The sequence below is a fragment of the Uloborus diversus genome, chromosome 1, assembly GCF_026930045.1.
Source record: "Uloborus diversus isolate 005 chromosome 1, Udiv.v.3.1, whole genome shotgun sequence".
NCBI lineage: Eukaryota > Metazoa > Arthropoda > Arachnida > Araneae > Uloboridae > Uloborus > Uloborus diversus.
This window is the reverse complement of record NC_072731.1, coordinates 250,384,779-250,402,220: the sequence shown is the minus strand read 5'-3', so window position 1 is coordinate 250,402,220 and position 17,442 is coordinate 250,384,779. Positions and strand designations below refer to the sequence as shown.

At 34.3% G+C, this 17,442-nt stretch overlaps 1 protein-coding gene across 1 annotated transcript in view; it reads left to right on the top strand.

The window, feature by feature from the left end:
- Positions 1–614: 614 nt before the first annotated feature.
- LOC129219867 (uncharacterized) overlaps positions 615–17,442 on the top strand; it is an 80,948-nt gene continuing 64,120 nt past the window's right edge. The window contains exons 1-2 of the mRNA XM_054854181.1: positions 615–626; positions 15,810–15,894. Coding sequence (XP_054710156.1) covers positions 615–626; positions 15,810–15,894 — 97 coding nt within the window. The remainder of the gene's footprint in view (positions 627–15,809; positions 15,895–17,442) is intronic.

Below are 17,442 nucleotides of genomic sequence, written 5' to 3'. Positions count from 1 at the left end.
TAATGAAAGCCTTTTGTTCCCATCTGACCAGAAGCTTCATTATTCAGGCTAGGATTATGACATCCCACGTCAGAAATTTCAACCATGCCTGTCAGTTTGCCTCTCGATTAGCGATGTTCGGCGAGTAGAAGTGTCAGTATGGCTGTAAAAGTAAGGATCTTGGATTCGAAAAACAATGAAATATCGTTTTGGGGGGATTCAGTATCTTGAATTTTGTAAACGAAAAAGTACATAATGCATTGATATTGCTTCAATTTATTTAAGTTAGCAGTATGAGTATTGAGGTGACTTTATTTTCTCATTTAATTCACATACTGTCGTCTGATGTCATTAGTTCGGCTTTTGGGTGCAAGTTTTTCCTGGGTTGGAGTAACAGATGACCTCATAAACTAGTCGCGGAATTTTTAAAAATAAATAATTTTTCAGATACTATGCGTTAAAATTAATTAAACTTACTTTTTAAACTTAATTGAAATTTAATTGTGCCTTTTGTCCCCATCTGACCAGAAGCTTCATTATTCAAGCTAGGACTATGACATCCCACGTCAGAAATTTCAACCATGCCTGTCAGTTTGGCTCTCGATTAGCGATGTTCGGCGAGTAGAAGTGTCAGTATGGCTGCAAAAGTAAGGTTCTTGGATTCGAAAAACAAAGAACGATCGTTTTGGGGTGATTCAGTATCTTGAATTTTGTAAACGAAAAGTAAACACATTGATATTATTTCAATTTATTTAAGTTAGCAGTATGAGTATTGAAGTAACTTTATTTTCGCACTTAATTCAGATACTGTCGTCTGATGTCATTAGCTCGGCTTTTGGACGGAAGTTTTTCCTGGGTTGTAGTAACAGATGACCTCATAAACTAGTCACGGAATTTTAAAAAAATTATATTAATTTGAATTTTTGGCATCTTGAATTCAATTTATGTTTTTTGCAATCCCGAGCGTGTGTCTATGAATGCGCGTGTGTGTTTGTGTAGGCGCATGTGTGTGGGTGCGTGTGTGTATATATGTATGCATGCATGTTTGTGCGTGTTGTGTATGCAGTGCTGTGTGTGTAGGCGTTCGTGTGTGTGTATGTAGGCATATGTGTTTGTGTCTGTGTGCAGGCATGAGTGTGTGTATGTGTGTGTATGCCTGTGTGTGTAGGATATGGAGCAACCTGGAGACGGTTTTCGCAAGAGGAGCAGCATCGTGAGGCCCGTCGACGCGATGGTGGTGCTGGCAGAGGGTGCTGATGGGAAAATAAAATCATAGGAATTCAAAACAGTCAAATGAGAACAATAAGCAATCGTGATTACTCAAAAATGAGTAATTTTCAGATACTATGCATTGAAATCAATTAAACTTACTTTTTAAACTTTCAAAATTTAATTGAAAATGAGCCTTCATCATCCCTTAATGGGGTTGTTTCTTTCAGTCAAAAGTACAACTTTTATTCACTGAAATCGATAGAATAAGCAAAAATAATAGCATGGGCCCAGAAAAAAATTTCATTTTCCCTGCAGTTATTTTTTAATTAATTTTTTAAAAATGTCCAATTTTTCAAACAAGGCGTGGTCTTGATGACGTCACAAATGATGCATTTTGGCGCATCTTTCTACAGCGTTTCCACGTTATGATAATCAAGAAGCGAATTATATATTGCGCTCTACGCTTGCTATCAACCCTATCGTTGCCAATACACGTGAGTCAAGATGCGAATTAAATATTTTGCTCTGTGAATGACCACACTGAATGGCATTTCGTCATTTGTGATGTCATCGGCAGAAATATAAACAATAAAAGCGCACAGATTTAAGTTTTTTTTTTAAATATTAAACTTAAGCAATTTTTTTAAAAAATGGTCAGATCCTACGTTTTTAAATATGCTCTTTCAGAAAAAATACTTTTAAATTTTTAGAAACTACCTCATTCGTAGATTTAACAAATATTACCAATACTAATATGGTAGTTTATATATAGATGATATACTTTCAATCCCCTCCCCCTCCTAAAAAATATAATATCTGGCTACTCTAGTGCACTTGGCGAATGTTTAATTTTGCCGTTTGTATCGCATAAAATTTGTAGTTGTAATAAATTCCAATGTTTACTAAAACTGTTCCAATATTTACTTAATCGTGTGAAAATAAAACACAATGAAATTTCGTCCGATGTTAACCGTTATACATCTACAAAAGTCAACATCAAACGATTCTTTTATTAATCGTTTTTACATAAAACTATTCAACGAACATAAATTTTATTGTGTAGAGTGCTGAATTGACGAACCGCACGTGTCTTACAATGGGCGTATTTGCATTTAAACCCCAGGGTAAAATGTTATGAATGAATAAGAAAAGGAAATTGCGATTATATGGTGGAAGATACTTGATCAATACAAGCACTTCACAAGCTTAAGAGGTGGGGACGTTTCATTCAATCTTTACAAAATAATTTGCACCGCTGTGATTCAGATCACCGGGGAGAGGAGGGGGAGGAGTATGACGTCACTTCTTGACTTAGTGTGCGTCAGTGTTGTTGAATTTAATTTAATCCCAAAAATTTGTCTTTTGAAAATGTCTATTGGGCATAAAGGGAACTTGTGTGTGTGGGGGGTATGTGTTTGTGTGTAGGGGGTATGTATGTGTGGGGAGAGGACATTTTTTGAATATCAATATAATTGCAACTACATCCATCGATCATGAATTTATCATTCTTAAAAGAAATGCCTGGTTGAGGATATATTAATGGTTTGTGCTCACGATGTCGTGATTAGAGTTTCCAATCCCGCACCGATTTCAGTCCTGCGGGATTTCGGGATTGTAAGGAGCTAGTTCCGCGGGATCCCGGGATTCTGTGGGATTGACTTTATTCTTCTAAAAATAGAAAATATGTGCTTTTTAGGAAAAACTGCTTTTGTTACTTGAATTAGTAGTTTTTCTTTTTTTGAATTCTGAACACCAACTGAAGAGCACTACAAAGTCAAATTCCTATTAGTAATTATTGTTTGGTACGCCAAAGTGTGCCCTAAAAGGGTCCATTTCACTAATTTCACCTCTCACTTTAAAGAGACATTCAAAAACTTGAGCAGCTTAATTTACTGCATTGTCATACTAGTCATCCTATGTTTCATCTAAGTTTCTGTCGCCTCTTTTAGAATCGTGCCGAATATATAAATAATGGCAGGTTTTACATTGCATTCTTCTTCGTAGAAAAATAGTCCCCATCATTGGCAAATTTTTTTTAATGGGATTCTATTCATTGGGACTCAATTCATCAAGAAATTTCCCCATTATTAGCAATTTTTTTTAATGGGATTCAATAGTTTACTCTCTAAATGTCACCAACAGTGGCCAAATTGAAACCTTTTGCCCCTTTTTGGGGGGAAATCATTGTTAATTGGCACTCTAAGTTAGAGGTTTTGAGTGCATTCCTTAAGCTTACAGAAGTTCTCCAATATTGCATTGAGGCTACCCCAGCGGGTTTTGCAATCTCTGTATTTTTTCTAAAGTGTAATTTTCTGTGATTTAAATTTTAGTGATGGTTTTCGAAAATGTTTTTAAATTATACGCATTTTCTCAACTGCTGAACGTATGAAAACTAAATCCTCCGAAAGAGAATACCAATGTATTCTCAAAAAAAGAAATTCAATTTTTAACTGTGTTCTTAAATGGTAAATCCACCGTTCATCTTTTTTTTTTATGAGACACAAAGTTTTTCTTGCTCTTCTTGCAGATATAAGAGGAAAGGTCTTCAAACTTCAGATAATGCTTGTGAAAATAATGATTTTATGAGCCGTAAAAGTTGGAAAACTTTTATATGGGAAATAATTGCGGGATTGAAAATCCCGCGGAAATCGGCTATGAATCCCGCGGCATTATTCCCGCTAAATATCATGTGGGATCCCACGGGATTCGGGATCTGGATTTCGAGATTGGAAACCCTAGTCTTGATATATTTTTGTTTTTCTTATGTCTGAGATCAGAGATGTTTTTAAGGGGAGTCAGTACCCTAAATACTTTCAAAAATTTGATTTTTTGATTTTTATATATTTTGAAACTCCATTTCAATACCTTTTTAATGATACAAATTTCTTGATCGTGCTCATATTAGAAGAAAGTTAAAAAGTGCTTCAAAAAAAGGTAAACATATGTTGATAAGGTATGATTTTCCCCTTTAAATTGCAATATCTCGAAATGATATTTTTGAAACTAAATGATCCTTTTTCTCAGAAACTAAATTGTATTAGGATTTGAAATTTTTATCACCTATTCCATACATCTAGTTGCATATACTGAAGTAAAATTTTTCTCATTCCAAAAATATTTTTTTATAGAGCTGATTTCGTGTTGCAAAATGGCATTTTTGGAAAAAAAAATACAGTGACTTACGCGTTAGAATTTTTTAAATAAAAACTAAGCTTCCTTTCTGTAAAATTTTACTTCAGTATAGAGAAAAGAGTCTACTTAAGGTACAGAAAAAATTTCATTATTGTATCTTTAATAGATTTTCAGAAAAAGGTACATGAACCTTTGCAAATTAACATTGATGGTATAGGAAGTAATGACTCCCCTTAACGCTTCTAATGGCTTTGACAGAAAAAAAAAAAAAAAGTCGGAAGTGAATATGATTCAATTTCGGAGAGGGTTATGGTTAATTTTAGTTCTTTCGCATGGTTAAAAAAGGGGAAATTCTGAGTTTTGGAGAGGGACATTTCTCTAAATCTACGAACCCTCGCCGTAGATACACCAGTAAACGCTTCTAACAAGCGTGTTTCACGCTGAAATATGCTTTAAATATTTACTCAAGCGTATTTCCATGCTTTGTATTTCGAATTAAAAGAATAAAATAAAAACTACCATGAAGAAAAATTTTGAACCCAGGGGAAAGGGGGAAGTAATTGGAGGTTTTACGTCTCAGTGGTTTTATTTTTAAAATAAAAATTTTAAACATTCTGCATTTTAAAAATCATCATACTATGCATCTCCTCTTTCCCTGTCATCTTTCATACTTAGAAAGAAAGATTTGTGTTATTTATTTGATTTTGCGAAGTTAGTCTCTGTTATGGTCTTCTTTGTTTTCGTGTTTTTGACTCCTTCAAAAGAGATTCTATTACTCTCAAAGTGTCAAGGTTTATTTTCACATCTTGAAATTACGCCTCGATTTTGATCGTGCCTTTATTATTGACAGACATCTATTTCGACTGAATTTGATTGTGTTTTAATTAATATCAGTCTAAGTTAACTACCCAAAGATGGTGACTGAATGTCACTAACAACAGTTCGGGTGTAACAAAGTTTTAAGTATAAGTTAATAATTTGCATGTTTCAGCTGCCACTTATTACAATTAGAAAGAACACATGATTAAAATTCAAAATGTTACGCAAAAATTTAGCTATTTTCCGTTTTAAAAAATGTTTGCTATTACCAAATACACCCGTATTATTAAAAACCGCGGCTGACATTTTTTTATACAAGAAGCTTAGATCTTTTTACTCATAAAAACAACCGCAAATTATGTATAAAAACGAGTTGATGTGTGCATCACATGACTTCCTTTTGCTCCAATTTAATGTCATTTCTCCATTATTGGCAATTTAATGGAATTCAATAGTTTACTCTCAAAATATCACCAACAGTGGCCAAATTGAAACCAAATTTAAAAACAAAATCACCACATTTGTCGCCAAGTTGGCGACAAAACTTGGCGAACAAAAGACAGGCGATATATCTCTAAGTGTCCGCCAAATTATAACACCACTTGAGTTTACATCGAAATTAACGATGATTTCCCCCCAAAAAGGGGCAAAAGACCACTTTAGAAACAAAAGGGGAGGTGCAGAACTAGATCCCACTAGGAGTCTACGTACCAAATTTCAACTTTCTAGGACATACCGTTCTTGAGTATGCGACATACATAAGCACATATGTACATTCAGACGTCACGAGAAAACTCGTTGTAATTAACTCGGGAATCTTAAAAATGGATATTTCGCGTGTCTATACGTTCTTAGGCACTTATCCACGTGTGTTCGAGTCCAAAAAAAAAACTCAACATTCACTCGGGGGTGTGCAAAATGAAAATTAAGGTCGATTTTTGAGTGAAATTTTTTTTGCGAATACAATACTTTCTTTTTTTGTAAAAGAAAGTAAAAAGCTAATGAAATGTCTAAAAAGATCTGAAACAATACAGTGACTAAAAAAAATATCCTTTAAACAATCTGTCCATTAGAAATTAATTCCTTTATCTTTGGATTTGTTCTTTTTATTTTGTCGCTATATCGTCTAGAATCTTTAAAGTATATGGAAATTCTGGTAACAGTGAGAAAAATTTCTTTGAAAGAAATAAGTTCATTTAGTAAGGCAAAATGACTTTCTACATCACAGAGATACACTGATGTAAAACGGCAATGAGAAGCAATGAATCGACTTTCTAAATATCTGTAAAATTATGCATCGCAGGAAAGATTATTGATATCCTTTGTACCGATTTTGCAAATTTTGTTCAAAACAAAGTTCATTGGAACAATTTTCAAGGATTTTGAGATTTAGTGAATCAATATTATCTTGAATGCATTAAAATAGCATCAATCGATTTCTGTAATAAGTTTCTTGCGATAAAGCATAATTACTACAAAACCATTAGTTCTTTTTTTAAAACTTCGACGTATTGCAGTTAATGAATTACCTTCATTTTCACTCTTTATTTTGCCCCATCAGCAGTTTTAAATTTAATTTAGATAATATTTTTAATTTATTTTCAATGTATACTAATTCGTGAAGCAATGCCTGCTATAACGAATTTGTAAAAATTTAATCTTAAGTCTTTTTTTCAGACATGATTTTAAGTAGATTAGCTGATATTCTCTCTTCGCGAGTGCTTTTGCTTAATAAATGTTAATATCTTACATCTTTTACAAGTTATTATAACCAAAACGATTTTGTAAAAACATCCATCAAAAGCAGAGTTAAAGCATTATGGAAAAAATTAAATAAAAACTAAAGGAAATGAAACTTTTGTTGAGAGAAAGATTATATTTCCGTGTAGAAATATAATATGTTAATTAATATATTACTTTAATCTTCCAGGTTTAGTTATGTAAAAATTGGTTAAGCTGAATCAGGGTTCGTACGCTCCTTCAAAACTCCTTCATTTAGGAAAATTTTTTGAAGGCCTTTCAAACTCCTTCATTTTGGTTTTAACTCCTTCAAAACTCTTTCTTTTTTAGTTAAACACTACATAATCTTCCTCCATGACAGTAACTTAAAATACTTCGATCGACAACTTAACTTCATCACAAAGGCGAATAAAGATAAGAGCGATTTTAATGTAGTAATTTCGTATATTTATTTTTTTTCCATCAAGATGTGATTTACAAATTGGTCATAGAAGTCATAAAAGTTGAAGGTGAGAATATTATTAGGTGGCTAAGACATTTCATAAGTGAAGTAAAACATGCTTAAGTGGTGCTTGGTTATTTTTTCAAGTTTTATGATTATTACTTTTCTCTCCACCACACTCTCAGCAGCAAAAGTCAGTTTGTCTAATTATTATTTAAATATTTTAAAATACATAAGTAGGTGCACTATATTAAGTGATTGTGTTAAAAAAACAATCGTTTAGTAAATTTCAGTTATGATATTGTAAAAAGGGTAGTCAACAAGTGATGTCATGCCTTGAGAGGGAGACGGGCTCATGAAATTTTGACGAGGGGAAGAGAGTGGGGTGACAAAAAGAGACATCAGACAGTTAATATAACAATATGTTTATAAAAAAAATTGGTATGTGACATGAATCGAGGTGAAGTGTGACATTTTGTGACAAAGGAGGAAGGGGGTCAAATATGCTGAAAAAAGTGTGACATTAATCATTTAAAGACGGCCCATAAGTACTCCTTCAAAATTTCATTTTACTCCTTCAAAACTCCTTCATTTTATTTCTGAAATTGAGTACGAACCCTGTGATATATTTCTTCCGTAATAATCTTTACTAATAATAAAGCTGAAAGTCTCTGTCCGGAGGATGTCTGTAGGATGTCTGGATCTCTCTGACGCGCATAGCGCCTAGACCGTTCGGCCGATACCCATGAAATTTGGCACAGAGTTAGTTTGTAACATGGAGGTGTGCACCTCGAAGCGATTTTTCGAAAATTCGATGTGGTTCTTTTTCTATTCCAATTTTAAGAACAAAACTATCATAAGATGGACGAGTAAATTGCGAAATTATCATAACGTGGAACCGTAACATGGGCATAAGCCAATTGGCGAGATACGAAATTATCATAGCGTGGAACCGTAACATGGGCACAAGCCAGTTGGCGAGATACGAAATTATCATAGCGTGGAACCGTAACATGGGTACAAGCCAATTGGCGAGAAAATTCACTATACATGATTTGTAAATATACAGACGAACCAAAAGACCTTTTAATTTTTCTATTACGGGCAAAGCCGTGCGGGTACCACTAGTAAGTTATATTCTGTAAGATAAAATTTCTTCGCAAGAATGCTCCTGAATATAACCGGATCCAAGATAATTGTGGCAAAGTTTTTTATGTTACTAAATTTAGTTTAAATTACTAGTTATTTTTTTGAAATTAGTTCAAGAAAAACAGAAAGTTCCACCTAGTCAATTAGAAATCATGATCATGAAATTAGTCGCCAATCGAAGTGTACACGGATTACAAATTTTTAGTAACTTCCATTTAAAACATGCTTGCTACACAGTGAAAGATCAAAATCAAAGAATGTCAACAGTCATTGGTGATTCACCGAAAGTATTCGGTCTTTTGCCGATGTCTGTCCTATACGATTGCTGACATTCACCGGCTTATGTCCACCTTCTTCTGGTTTCGATCTTGATCAGGTTCACTTTTATCGAGAAAACTCAGTAAATGGTTAAACGTTTAGCAAAATAATCAAGCTGTGTCCTAAACTTTTGATCTTTCGCAGACACCTGCCGAGTTTTTACCTCATGACATTTAGAACCATTCACAAGAACGAAATTATTCCACTGACAATATATTTCCGCCTGCTTTGACGAACACAAAGCTTCGCTAACTTCATGAAAGACCCCCTCTGAAGCACCCTCGCAAAATCGATTTCCGAGTCTGCTCTTCGCGTGAAACTATTATCTTCTGATTTCCAGAACGTGCATATGGCGTCGAAAGCGTGCATAATGAACCGATAAATGATGTTTTTTTTTCACTCTTTCACTTGGCTTTTGTATATGAGGCCCTGTGTTCTGTGGATGACTCCTGGACAGATAAGTTCTGAAAAGCCATGGAAGATTTATTAAATTTTGAGATAAAAATATGGTATTGGATTTAGGTTATCTCGGAAAATTCATTTATGCCATCGTTGGAAAGCTTTATATTAAAAAGTCATTTCCATTCGCGTTATTTTTCACTGGGGAAATGATTTTGTTGGGAGATAAGTAATCGTTCAATAATTAAAGTAAAAGTTTATTCAAAAAGGTTTGAAAGTTGATTTTTAACCCCTTCAGATCTGGTGTCCGGCATACTGGACAACCACTTTAAACAGCTGTTAATCATTTAATAATTGATTTAATTAGTTGATTTTTTTTTTTTTTTTTGTAGTTGACTCTTTACAGTCTATTTATCATAATCTGTGAAATAATTTTTCGTTTTGGGATTGACAACACTGACATATAGGGATTGAGAGATATAGAGTGGCTCATTTTTCCAACCATGGATTTTCATCTGAAAAGCGAGGTTTTTTTCCTGATTTTTTAAAAAATATATAATTTTTAATTAATCGTTTCAAACGCTTATATTATATTTTATAATTGTTTGTAGAATATTTTATAATGAAGTTTGTTTGGTATTTTATTGTTTGTATATGAAATATTGATTTAAAAAATATTAGTTTGTAATATAGACGTGCCATAACTCTTTTAATTTTTCGCCTACAAACGCAAAATTTTGTCTATAAGATACCCTTTACCATAGTACACTGTGCACCAAATATCAACTTTTTTGGTCAAATATTTCATAATTCCGGCTGAAGGAGTTAACACTATTTGACGCACACCTTTTGTGACTGTGCATTAGGAAAAACCCCATGTTTTGTTGCAAAAGCAAAATCTTCTTAAGTGATTATGTATTCCATTTGTTTTTTCTGTTATAAGAATTTTTTATAATTAAAATACTGTAATTTTTATTTACATATCATGATTAAAGCAGTTCAATTATTTCATCAGATAACGAGGCATTCAATTAGTTGTTACATCACGAAACATCTAGTTATTTTATAAAATAGCCGATGTTTCGTTAAATACCTAGCTATATTTAAACAATATGGAATTCAACGTTTTCTTGTTCTTGTTTGATAAATCCTGGGCGATCAAAAAAAAAAAAAAAAAAAAAACCTTGGCAGCTACTTTTTTCAATCTTCTCAGACGCCATATTATACTTAATTTTCTAATAAACTCCGAGAAGTAATCTGCTTGGAACCTAAATTTTCTTCTCGGCTCCTAAGATTTTACAATTTTTGTCGAATTTTGAGTATACGTAACTTTTTGCTCAAATTTACACTTGAGTCAACTGTTTTAATTTTTTTCTGAAAAGATCTTAAGCACCTGCATTTTTAACATTGTTTCAAATAGCAAAATAATATTTTTATTTACTTGAATGTAGGAAATTAGTTTGTCACTTTTGAAAGTTTGAATTGTATTATAGGTTTGTTTAAAGCTTCATAGCGGTATTGCTCAACACCTCCCCAGTAAACAAGATGCCACTTGTTATTCATACAAAAAATAATTTGTAACCAAAGATATAATTCAGTTGTTTATCCCCCATTTAAACTATCATATTTATGAATTGACTAAAAATTAAATATAGCATCGTGTTGTCTTAATATGAATAAGATTAATTATTTAATTAAAGAGATTAAATTAATAATTATTAGATTAATAAGATTAATTAAAAATAAAACAATACTATGGGGCTATGTCACACTTTGTGGAGAGGGGGGTTCGTGAAATTGTGATAGTTTGTGACAAGTGGGAGAGGGGGGAACAGGGGCAAATCCAGGAATTTTTGTTGGGGGGTCAAGTTTCAACGACCAACGACCTAAACTTAAAAAAGTATCACTTAAGCAGAGGTGCCTATCCCCCAAGGGGGATGACGCACCGCCTCATATGCTACGGAGCTCCCCCCCCCCCTCCCCTTAATTTTTCAATGGCGCTACCTATGCGATGTATTATACTCCCTCAAACATTCATCAAAAGTCATATTTCTTAGGCAAACAAGCTGGACACATTTATTGTTCCTTTGAAAATGAACGAAAATCTCAAAATAGCAATAGCCCAGTAAACAAACCCAGTCAATCTTTTGAGTTATGACGTGCTGAGAAGAAATACCTTACAGAACCAAGCAAAAAAATTGGTTAACATTGACTCCATGTACTATTTTTCCTAATCTAACAAATTGAAGTTTCATAACTATCATCATAAATTTCATGCCACAGGGGGGTCGGCTGACCCTTTGACCCTCCCCTGAATCCGTCCTTGGGGGGGGGTGGACAAGAAGTGTGACATTAAGTATTTTTTACAATATGTTTATGAAAATTAGCATGTCATGTGACAAAGGGTGAAGTGTGTCCTTTTGCGATAAAGGAGGGGGGGGGGGGTAAGGAGTCGAAAATGTGGAAAAAGTGTGAGATCATATATAGACATCCAGTATCGATATATTTGCTTTCACGGAAACTTCTGTTTAGTTAACTAGCAGCAACACGCAAACCTGTCATCTGGGCGATAGGGAGGCGGGGTAATTGATCCCCCCTCCTGGATTTTAGACGTATAATGAAATTAGGTATTTTTTGTACGTATTTTGTAATTTTTTCTTTATAAAATGTACTGTACACAAAACCTTCCTTCGAAAATTTCAAAATAACGGGCCTGGCAAGATTCACTGTACTGTTTATATTTAATATTTGTTGCTCCGTTTCGTTGCAAAGATGCGTTTTTAAAAAAACTTGAAATAAAATCGATAAACGTTAAAAGTTTTAAGACTATACCCTTTTGGGAAAAATGAATTTTTAGCAAATTTTTCAAGGTAAGAATTTTCTGCTGCTGACATGAAGAGTTTTAAAGAATTAAAATTTTCTCTTCCGAAGCTAATTTGAAATGAGAAATGTTGAATATCGTCCGCCTCAGAGCAACAGTAAGACAGATAATCCCAGAAATAACACTAAGATGTCCTACTGTTGCTCTGAGGCGACGATATAGTTAAGTTAGCCGTCGTATCAATCAGTGCAAAAGAAATTTTAAATCCCGTTTTATTAAAGTTGAAAGGAATTTGTTTTAACACATTTTTCTCTGATCATCTTCGTGACGCCGTTCAAGTTGTTTGTAGAACAGGAAAATATTCCTGACCTTTTGGTCTACTACTTCATTAATTTGAAAGGTTAGGTCGCGCTTCTGTAAACATTACTGACACAGAATCGAAGACTTACTGCGGTTTTTATTTTATTTTTTGAACAATCACGATTGCTTATTGCTTTCATTTGACTGTTTTGATGTGCTATCATTTTATTTTCCCGCCAGCGCCCTCTGCAGCATCACCGTCGACCGGCTCCGAACGATGCTGCTCCTATAGCGAAAGCCGTCTCCAGGTTGCGTCAATATCCTACACTTACACGAAAACATACACAACTACACACACACACACACACACACAAGCACAAACACACACACACACCTACACACATACACAAACACATACACACACGCATACATACAGACACCTACACACATACACAAACACATACACACACGCATACAAACAGACACCTACACATACACACACACATATAAATACACACAAGTACCCATACATTCATGCCTGCTTACAGACACAAACACATATGCCTACACACATACACATACCTCGCCCCCACGCACGCAAACACTTATACACACAACTACCCATACACTCATACTCTCACACAGACACAAACACACATGCCTACACACACATACACATACCCCACACACAAACACACACGCCTACATACACATACACACACACACACGCTCGTGATAGCGAAAAATATAATTTGAATTCCAAATGTCGAAATTCAAATTAATTTTTCTTTTTTTTTCTTTTCTTATAAAACATATTTTTTACTTTCTCTATTTGAATCGTTTCAATTCAAGAGCTTGTTCGGGAATCGTTCAAAAGAATCGTTTCCTTATAAAGAATGTGTAATGGGCATGAAATTGACTATCGATTAAAACTGCAGTAGCTGACGGTAGTGCAAAAAAATTTAAAAGAAACTTCAGTTCTACTAGGACATCTCTATGAAACTGGAATTTCACGAGCGTTTCTAGTAACATCACAGCATCTTCTCATGTAACATTGACAGCGTTACCGAAGAAGCTGTACGGTAACTAGAAATTTTTATGGAATATAGTGGAATCCGTTTAATTGATCCACCGGTTAATCGGACCTGCCGCTTACTCGGACCAAATCTTAAAGAACCAAAAAGAAATACCATTACACAAGCGTATTGTCTGACAACACAAGTCTAAAAATTTTGTAAACAGCATTTTTTCTTCTTTGTATATTCACCATACATATGGGGCTAACGATAATCATAAGGGCTTTTAAATGATTGTGTGTATCATCTTCGATCGAGCTACATAGGTCCTGTTTGCTTAATCGGACCAGCCGGTTATTAGGACCAAAATGGTTCTGTGCCAGTGTGGTCCTACTAACCGGAATCGACTGTACTACTTTCCTAGAGGTATTCTAGTACAGTAATCTCCCGATTATCCGCAGAATTTGCTGGCACCTGGGGCGTGCACAGAAATTTTGGGGTACGTCACAAATAACTTTTCCGGGCTCCCCTCCATATTGTTACCCCTATATTTCACCCCTAGTTTCAAAAATATTGGGCATCTTTTAGGCTAGGATCCGGGCGAACAGGTGTCCTTTCTCCCCCCCCCCCGTGCACGCCCCTGGGTGGCACAAGCAACAGCGGGTAATAAAAATCGTGGATAAACCGTAAAAAGGCTAAAATGAGGGACAAATAAGGTGAAAATTGTCTTTTCTCAAAAACTTAGTTGTATTGATGGATAATACTACTTTCCTCAGACAGTGAAAATAGATACAGTACAGTAAAAATGTTAGGTACATTTTCACAATAGAAATTAACATCAATAAATACGAGTGTATGTATGATGAAGATAGCACAATAAGTAAATAAAACAAAAACTGAGTTGATTTACAATTTTCAACCAAAAAACAGCCATTGGTATTTGCTTTGAACAATGGAAATACATGTTCCTGATTGTTAAATGACTCGCGAATAATCCGCTAGCGGATAATCGAGAGTTTACTGTGGTACTGAAAGGGTTTTTTTTTTTACTGTAGGAGTCCATTTACATTTTACTAGGATAATCTTAGCGTTTACTAACAAAAAAAAAACATTAATACAGCAAATTCCTAATGTATCTGCTAATATTTCTAGTTAAGTTAGTTAAGATAATTTTTTCAAATTTGGAAATTATACATGCAAAGTGCTCTATCTGTACAAAGGTAAACAGAAACTACTATTGTGAGTAAAAGCATTATTAAGTCTAAAAATTGATTTTGAACACTTGACTTTAAGTAGAAATTATCCGCAGAAACTCTATACGAGATTTTCTCTCTAATCGCACACCCTGTTTAAGACTTCCATGACTTTTGATGACAGTTCAGGAGATTTGTTCTTGATTCAGGAAAATGCATTAAAATTCGGGAGCCTCTCGAACTAATCTGGGAGCTACGCTAATACGAATAATTAATGGATGATAGTACACGTACTAACTGGTCACCAAACGAACGTCGTATATATCTGAAATTTAAGGAGATTAACGTAGTCGCTTGGCGAATTAACTTTACTAATTGAACTGGCATTGAAAGTTCGCGCAAGTTAACCTACACATTGACCTGATTTACAAGCATACGGTAATTGAGGCAAAGTTAAAATCCCTGATTTCTATTTTTACAACAGGCTTTTGTATTTACTCTTTTACACCTCTAAAATTACCAGCACCATGCTCATTTGAGATCACTGTCTAATTTACTCTGAAAAGAAAAAGCACTACAGTCGAGTCCGCTTATTAGAATATCGGTTAAAAGATGTAATGTGACTAATTATCAATGTTAACCTTAGTAATTTGACGGGCTCGACTGTAGTTTGTATTGTTCAAAAAGTGTAAATAAGAGGAGTATGTTATTATGTAATCATTTAATTTTTTTAAATATGTAAAGGATTATTCAGTAAGTTACCGCCCTATAGCTGGGGCTAAGGCAGAAATACATGAAATACACCGCCAGCTAAGTCAATTCCAGCCGAGGACTGCAATTTCGTGCTTATTAGCACTCATCAGCCCGGTATAGGATACTGGAAGCTATAATTCTGTATTAGCTACAAGTTTGTTTGGCACTCTAGGCTTCCTGAAGAGGTTTTCCACCTCCAGCTCAGTCACTCCTATGCCGGGCTGATGAGTGCTAATAAGCACGAAACTGCAGTCATCGGCTGGAATTGACTTAGCTGGCGGTGTATTTCATGTAAAGGATTAATCAAAAATTTTTATCTTCTGTGCTTGAAACAGATGGTTTTTCATTGCTTGACAATAAGTTGTTCGCGGTTTAAAAAACGTGTTTTTTTTTCCACAATTGTTACTTTCCCAGCAATAAAACTAAATGTTTTCCCTAGGAATACACTCAGTTGATTTTTACGATAAAACTTGATTAATTTTAAAGCAGTATTTAAATGGTATGAAAAAATGCTGATTTTCTAATCTTCGTTTTAGGTTATAGCTGACTTTGGTCGAGGTGTCTTCACTCCTCTTAGCGGGAAAAAAGGGAATCAGAAAAATTCCATTTCCTATTATCAAAGTAAGATTATTTTCATTTTTATCTGTTATACTTAATACTCATATGTAAGTGTTTTCTGTTACATCACATATAAGTAAATCGTTTTTCTTTTACGTGTATAAATGGAGAATAGTTTATAAAGGGGGAAATTCTCAACTTACCGAATGAAACTACCGAATGATAAAATGCGAGAATCCACATATGCCTGTATCTAATAAGAAACATTTCACATCATTTTGAAAAACGAAAATGAAAATAAAATCATTTCTTCAAGTGATTTTTAAGACAATAATATAAATAGATATTTTTCATGAATAACCAAGGAAGGACAGCAGACTACGGTCGGGAGCATGACATGCTACAAATAAATGACAGCGAAAATGTTCTTTCAAAAATTGTTAAACAAACGTTTAAAAAAATCGCAATATTGCAATACTGTGTCCAAATTTGCTGAATCGTGAAAATTTGCTGAATTAGGAAATTTTTGGGAGGAAGCAATAACCACTAATTGAGGTACACTTGATCAAGCTGTATTTTTTAGTGCTGTAGCCAGTGGCGTACCTAGCATAGGTGACACCCGGGGAGGTAATTTTGGATGTCTCCCCTCCCACAGACGCAAAGAAAAAAATAATAAAATTTTATGTCAACATAAAATTCATACCATTTTCAGAAACAACTACATTTGTGTTATAACGAAATTTTAAGTGGGCTAATGTACAAAAACCAATTAAAAATGGGGGATCTGTGGGTTTTCCCTCGGAAATTTTTTAAATTTGTAGCCTTAAAAATGCAATTTAACTACATATTTTTCAAAAACTTGCAATCCCACATCGGGTGACATCCGGGGCGAACCCCCCCCCCCTATCCCCTATCCCCCTACCCGTAGCGATGCCACTGCTGTAGAACATTTTTAATTTAGTAATGCAGAATAATAAAGTATTTAAATACGAATACAAAACTATTCAACTTTTTCATAGATCGTTTATCCCAAACATCCTAAAACTCTCCACGTGAAACCCACAATAGGAACTAAAGCATTACTTAGTTTTGCTCGGGGGGAGAAGGAGAGATATAAAAAGAATCAACAATAAAACAACACTAATGGAACTATTTGGAACAGCTTTGTTGAAGAACTGCGAGACTAGTTTGTAGTAATAAATATACAACCCCCTTACATTCGAATGAAGTATATGGTCCCTGCATTTCTGAAAGATAAGATTTGTGAGTGGAATAAAAAGAAAATATGAGGAATTTGTAGAACTTTGTGGGATTCTCTAGAGCGAAATAAGAAACCATCGACATAGACTTTTATTAAATTCATATGCTTTCATTAAAAATTACAGTTGGGTAAATTCATGTCAATTTCCTTAACGTTCCCCGTTTAAAAATTCACAACTTTGATCAAAAATCTTACCTTTAAAACTGATGTCTGGAAAATGTCGGTGGCTAATTGCTGGTACCTCCATTATTGTGCACTTCGCGAAAAAGAAGCCTACTTATTTTTCTACGAGCACACGACCCCTAGTTCCAATTACTGAGAGTCATATGTTAGTTCATATAGTTATTAGA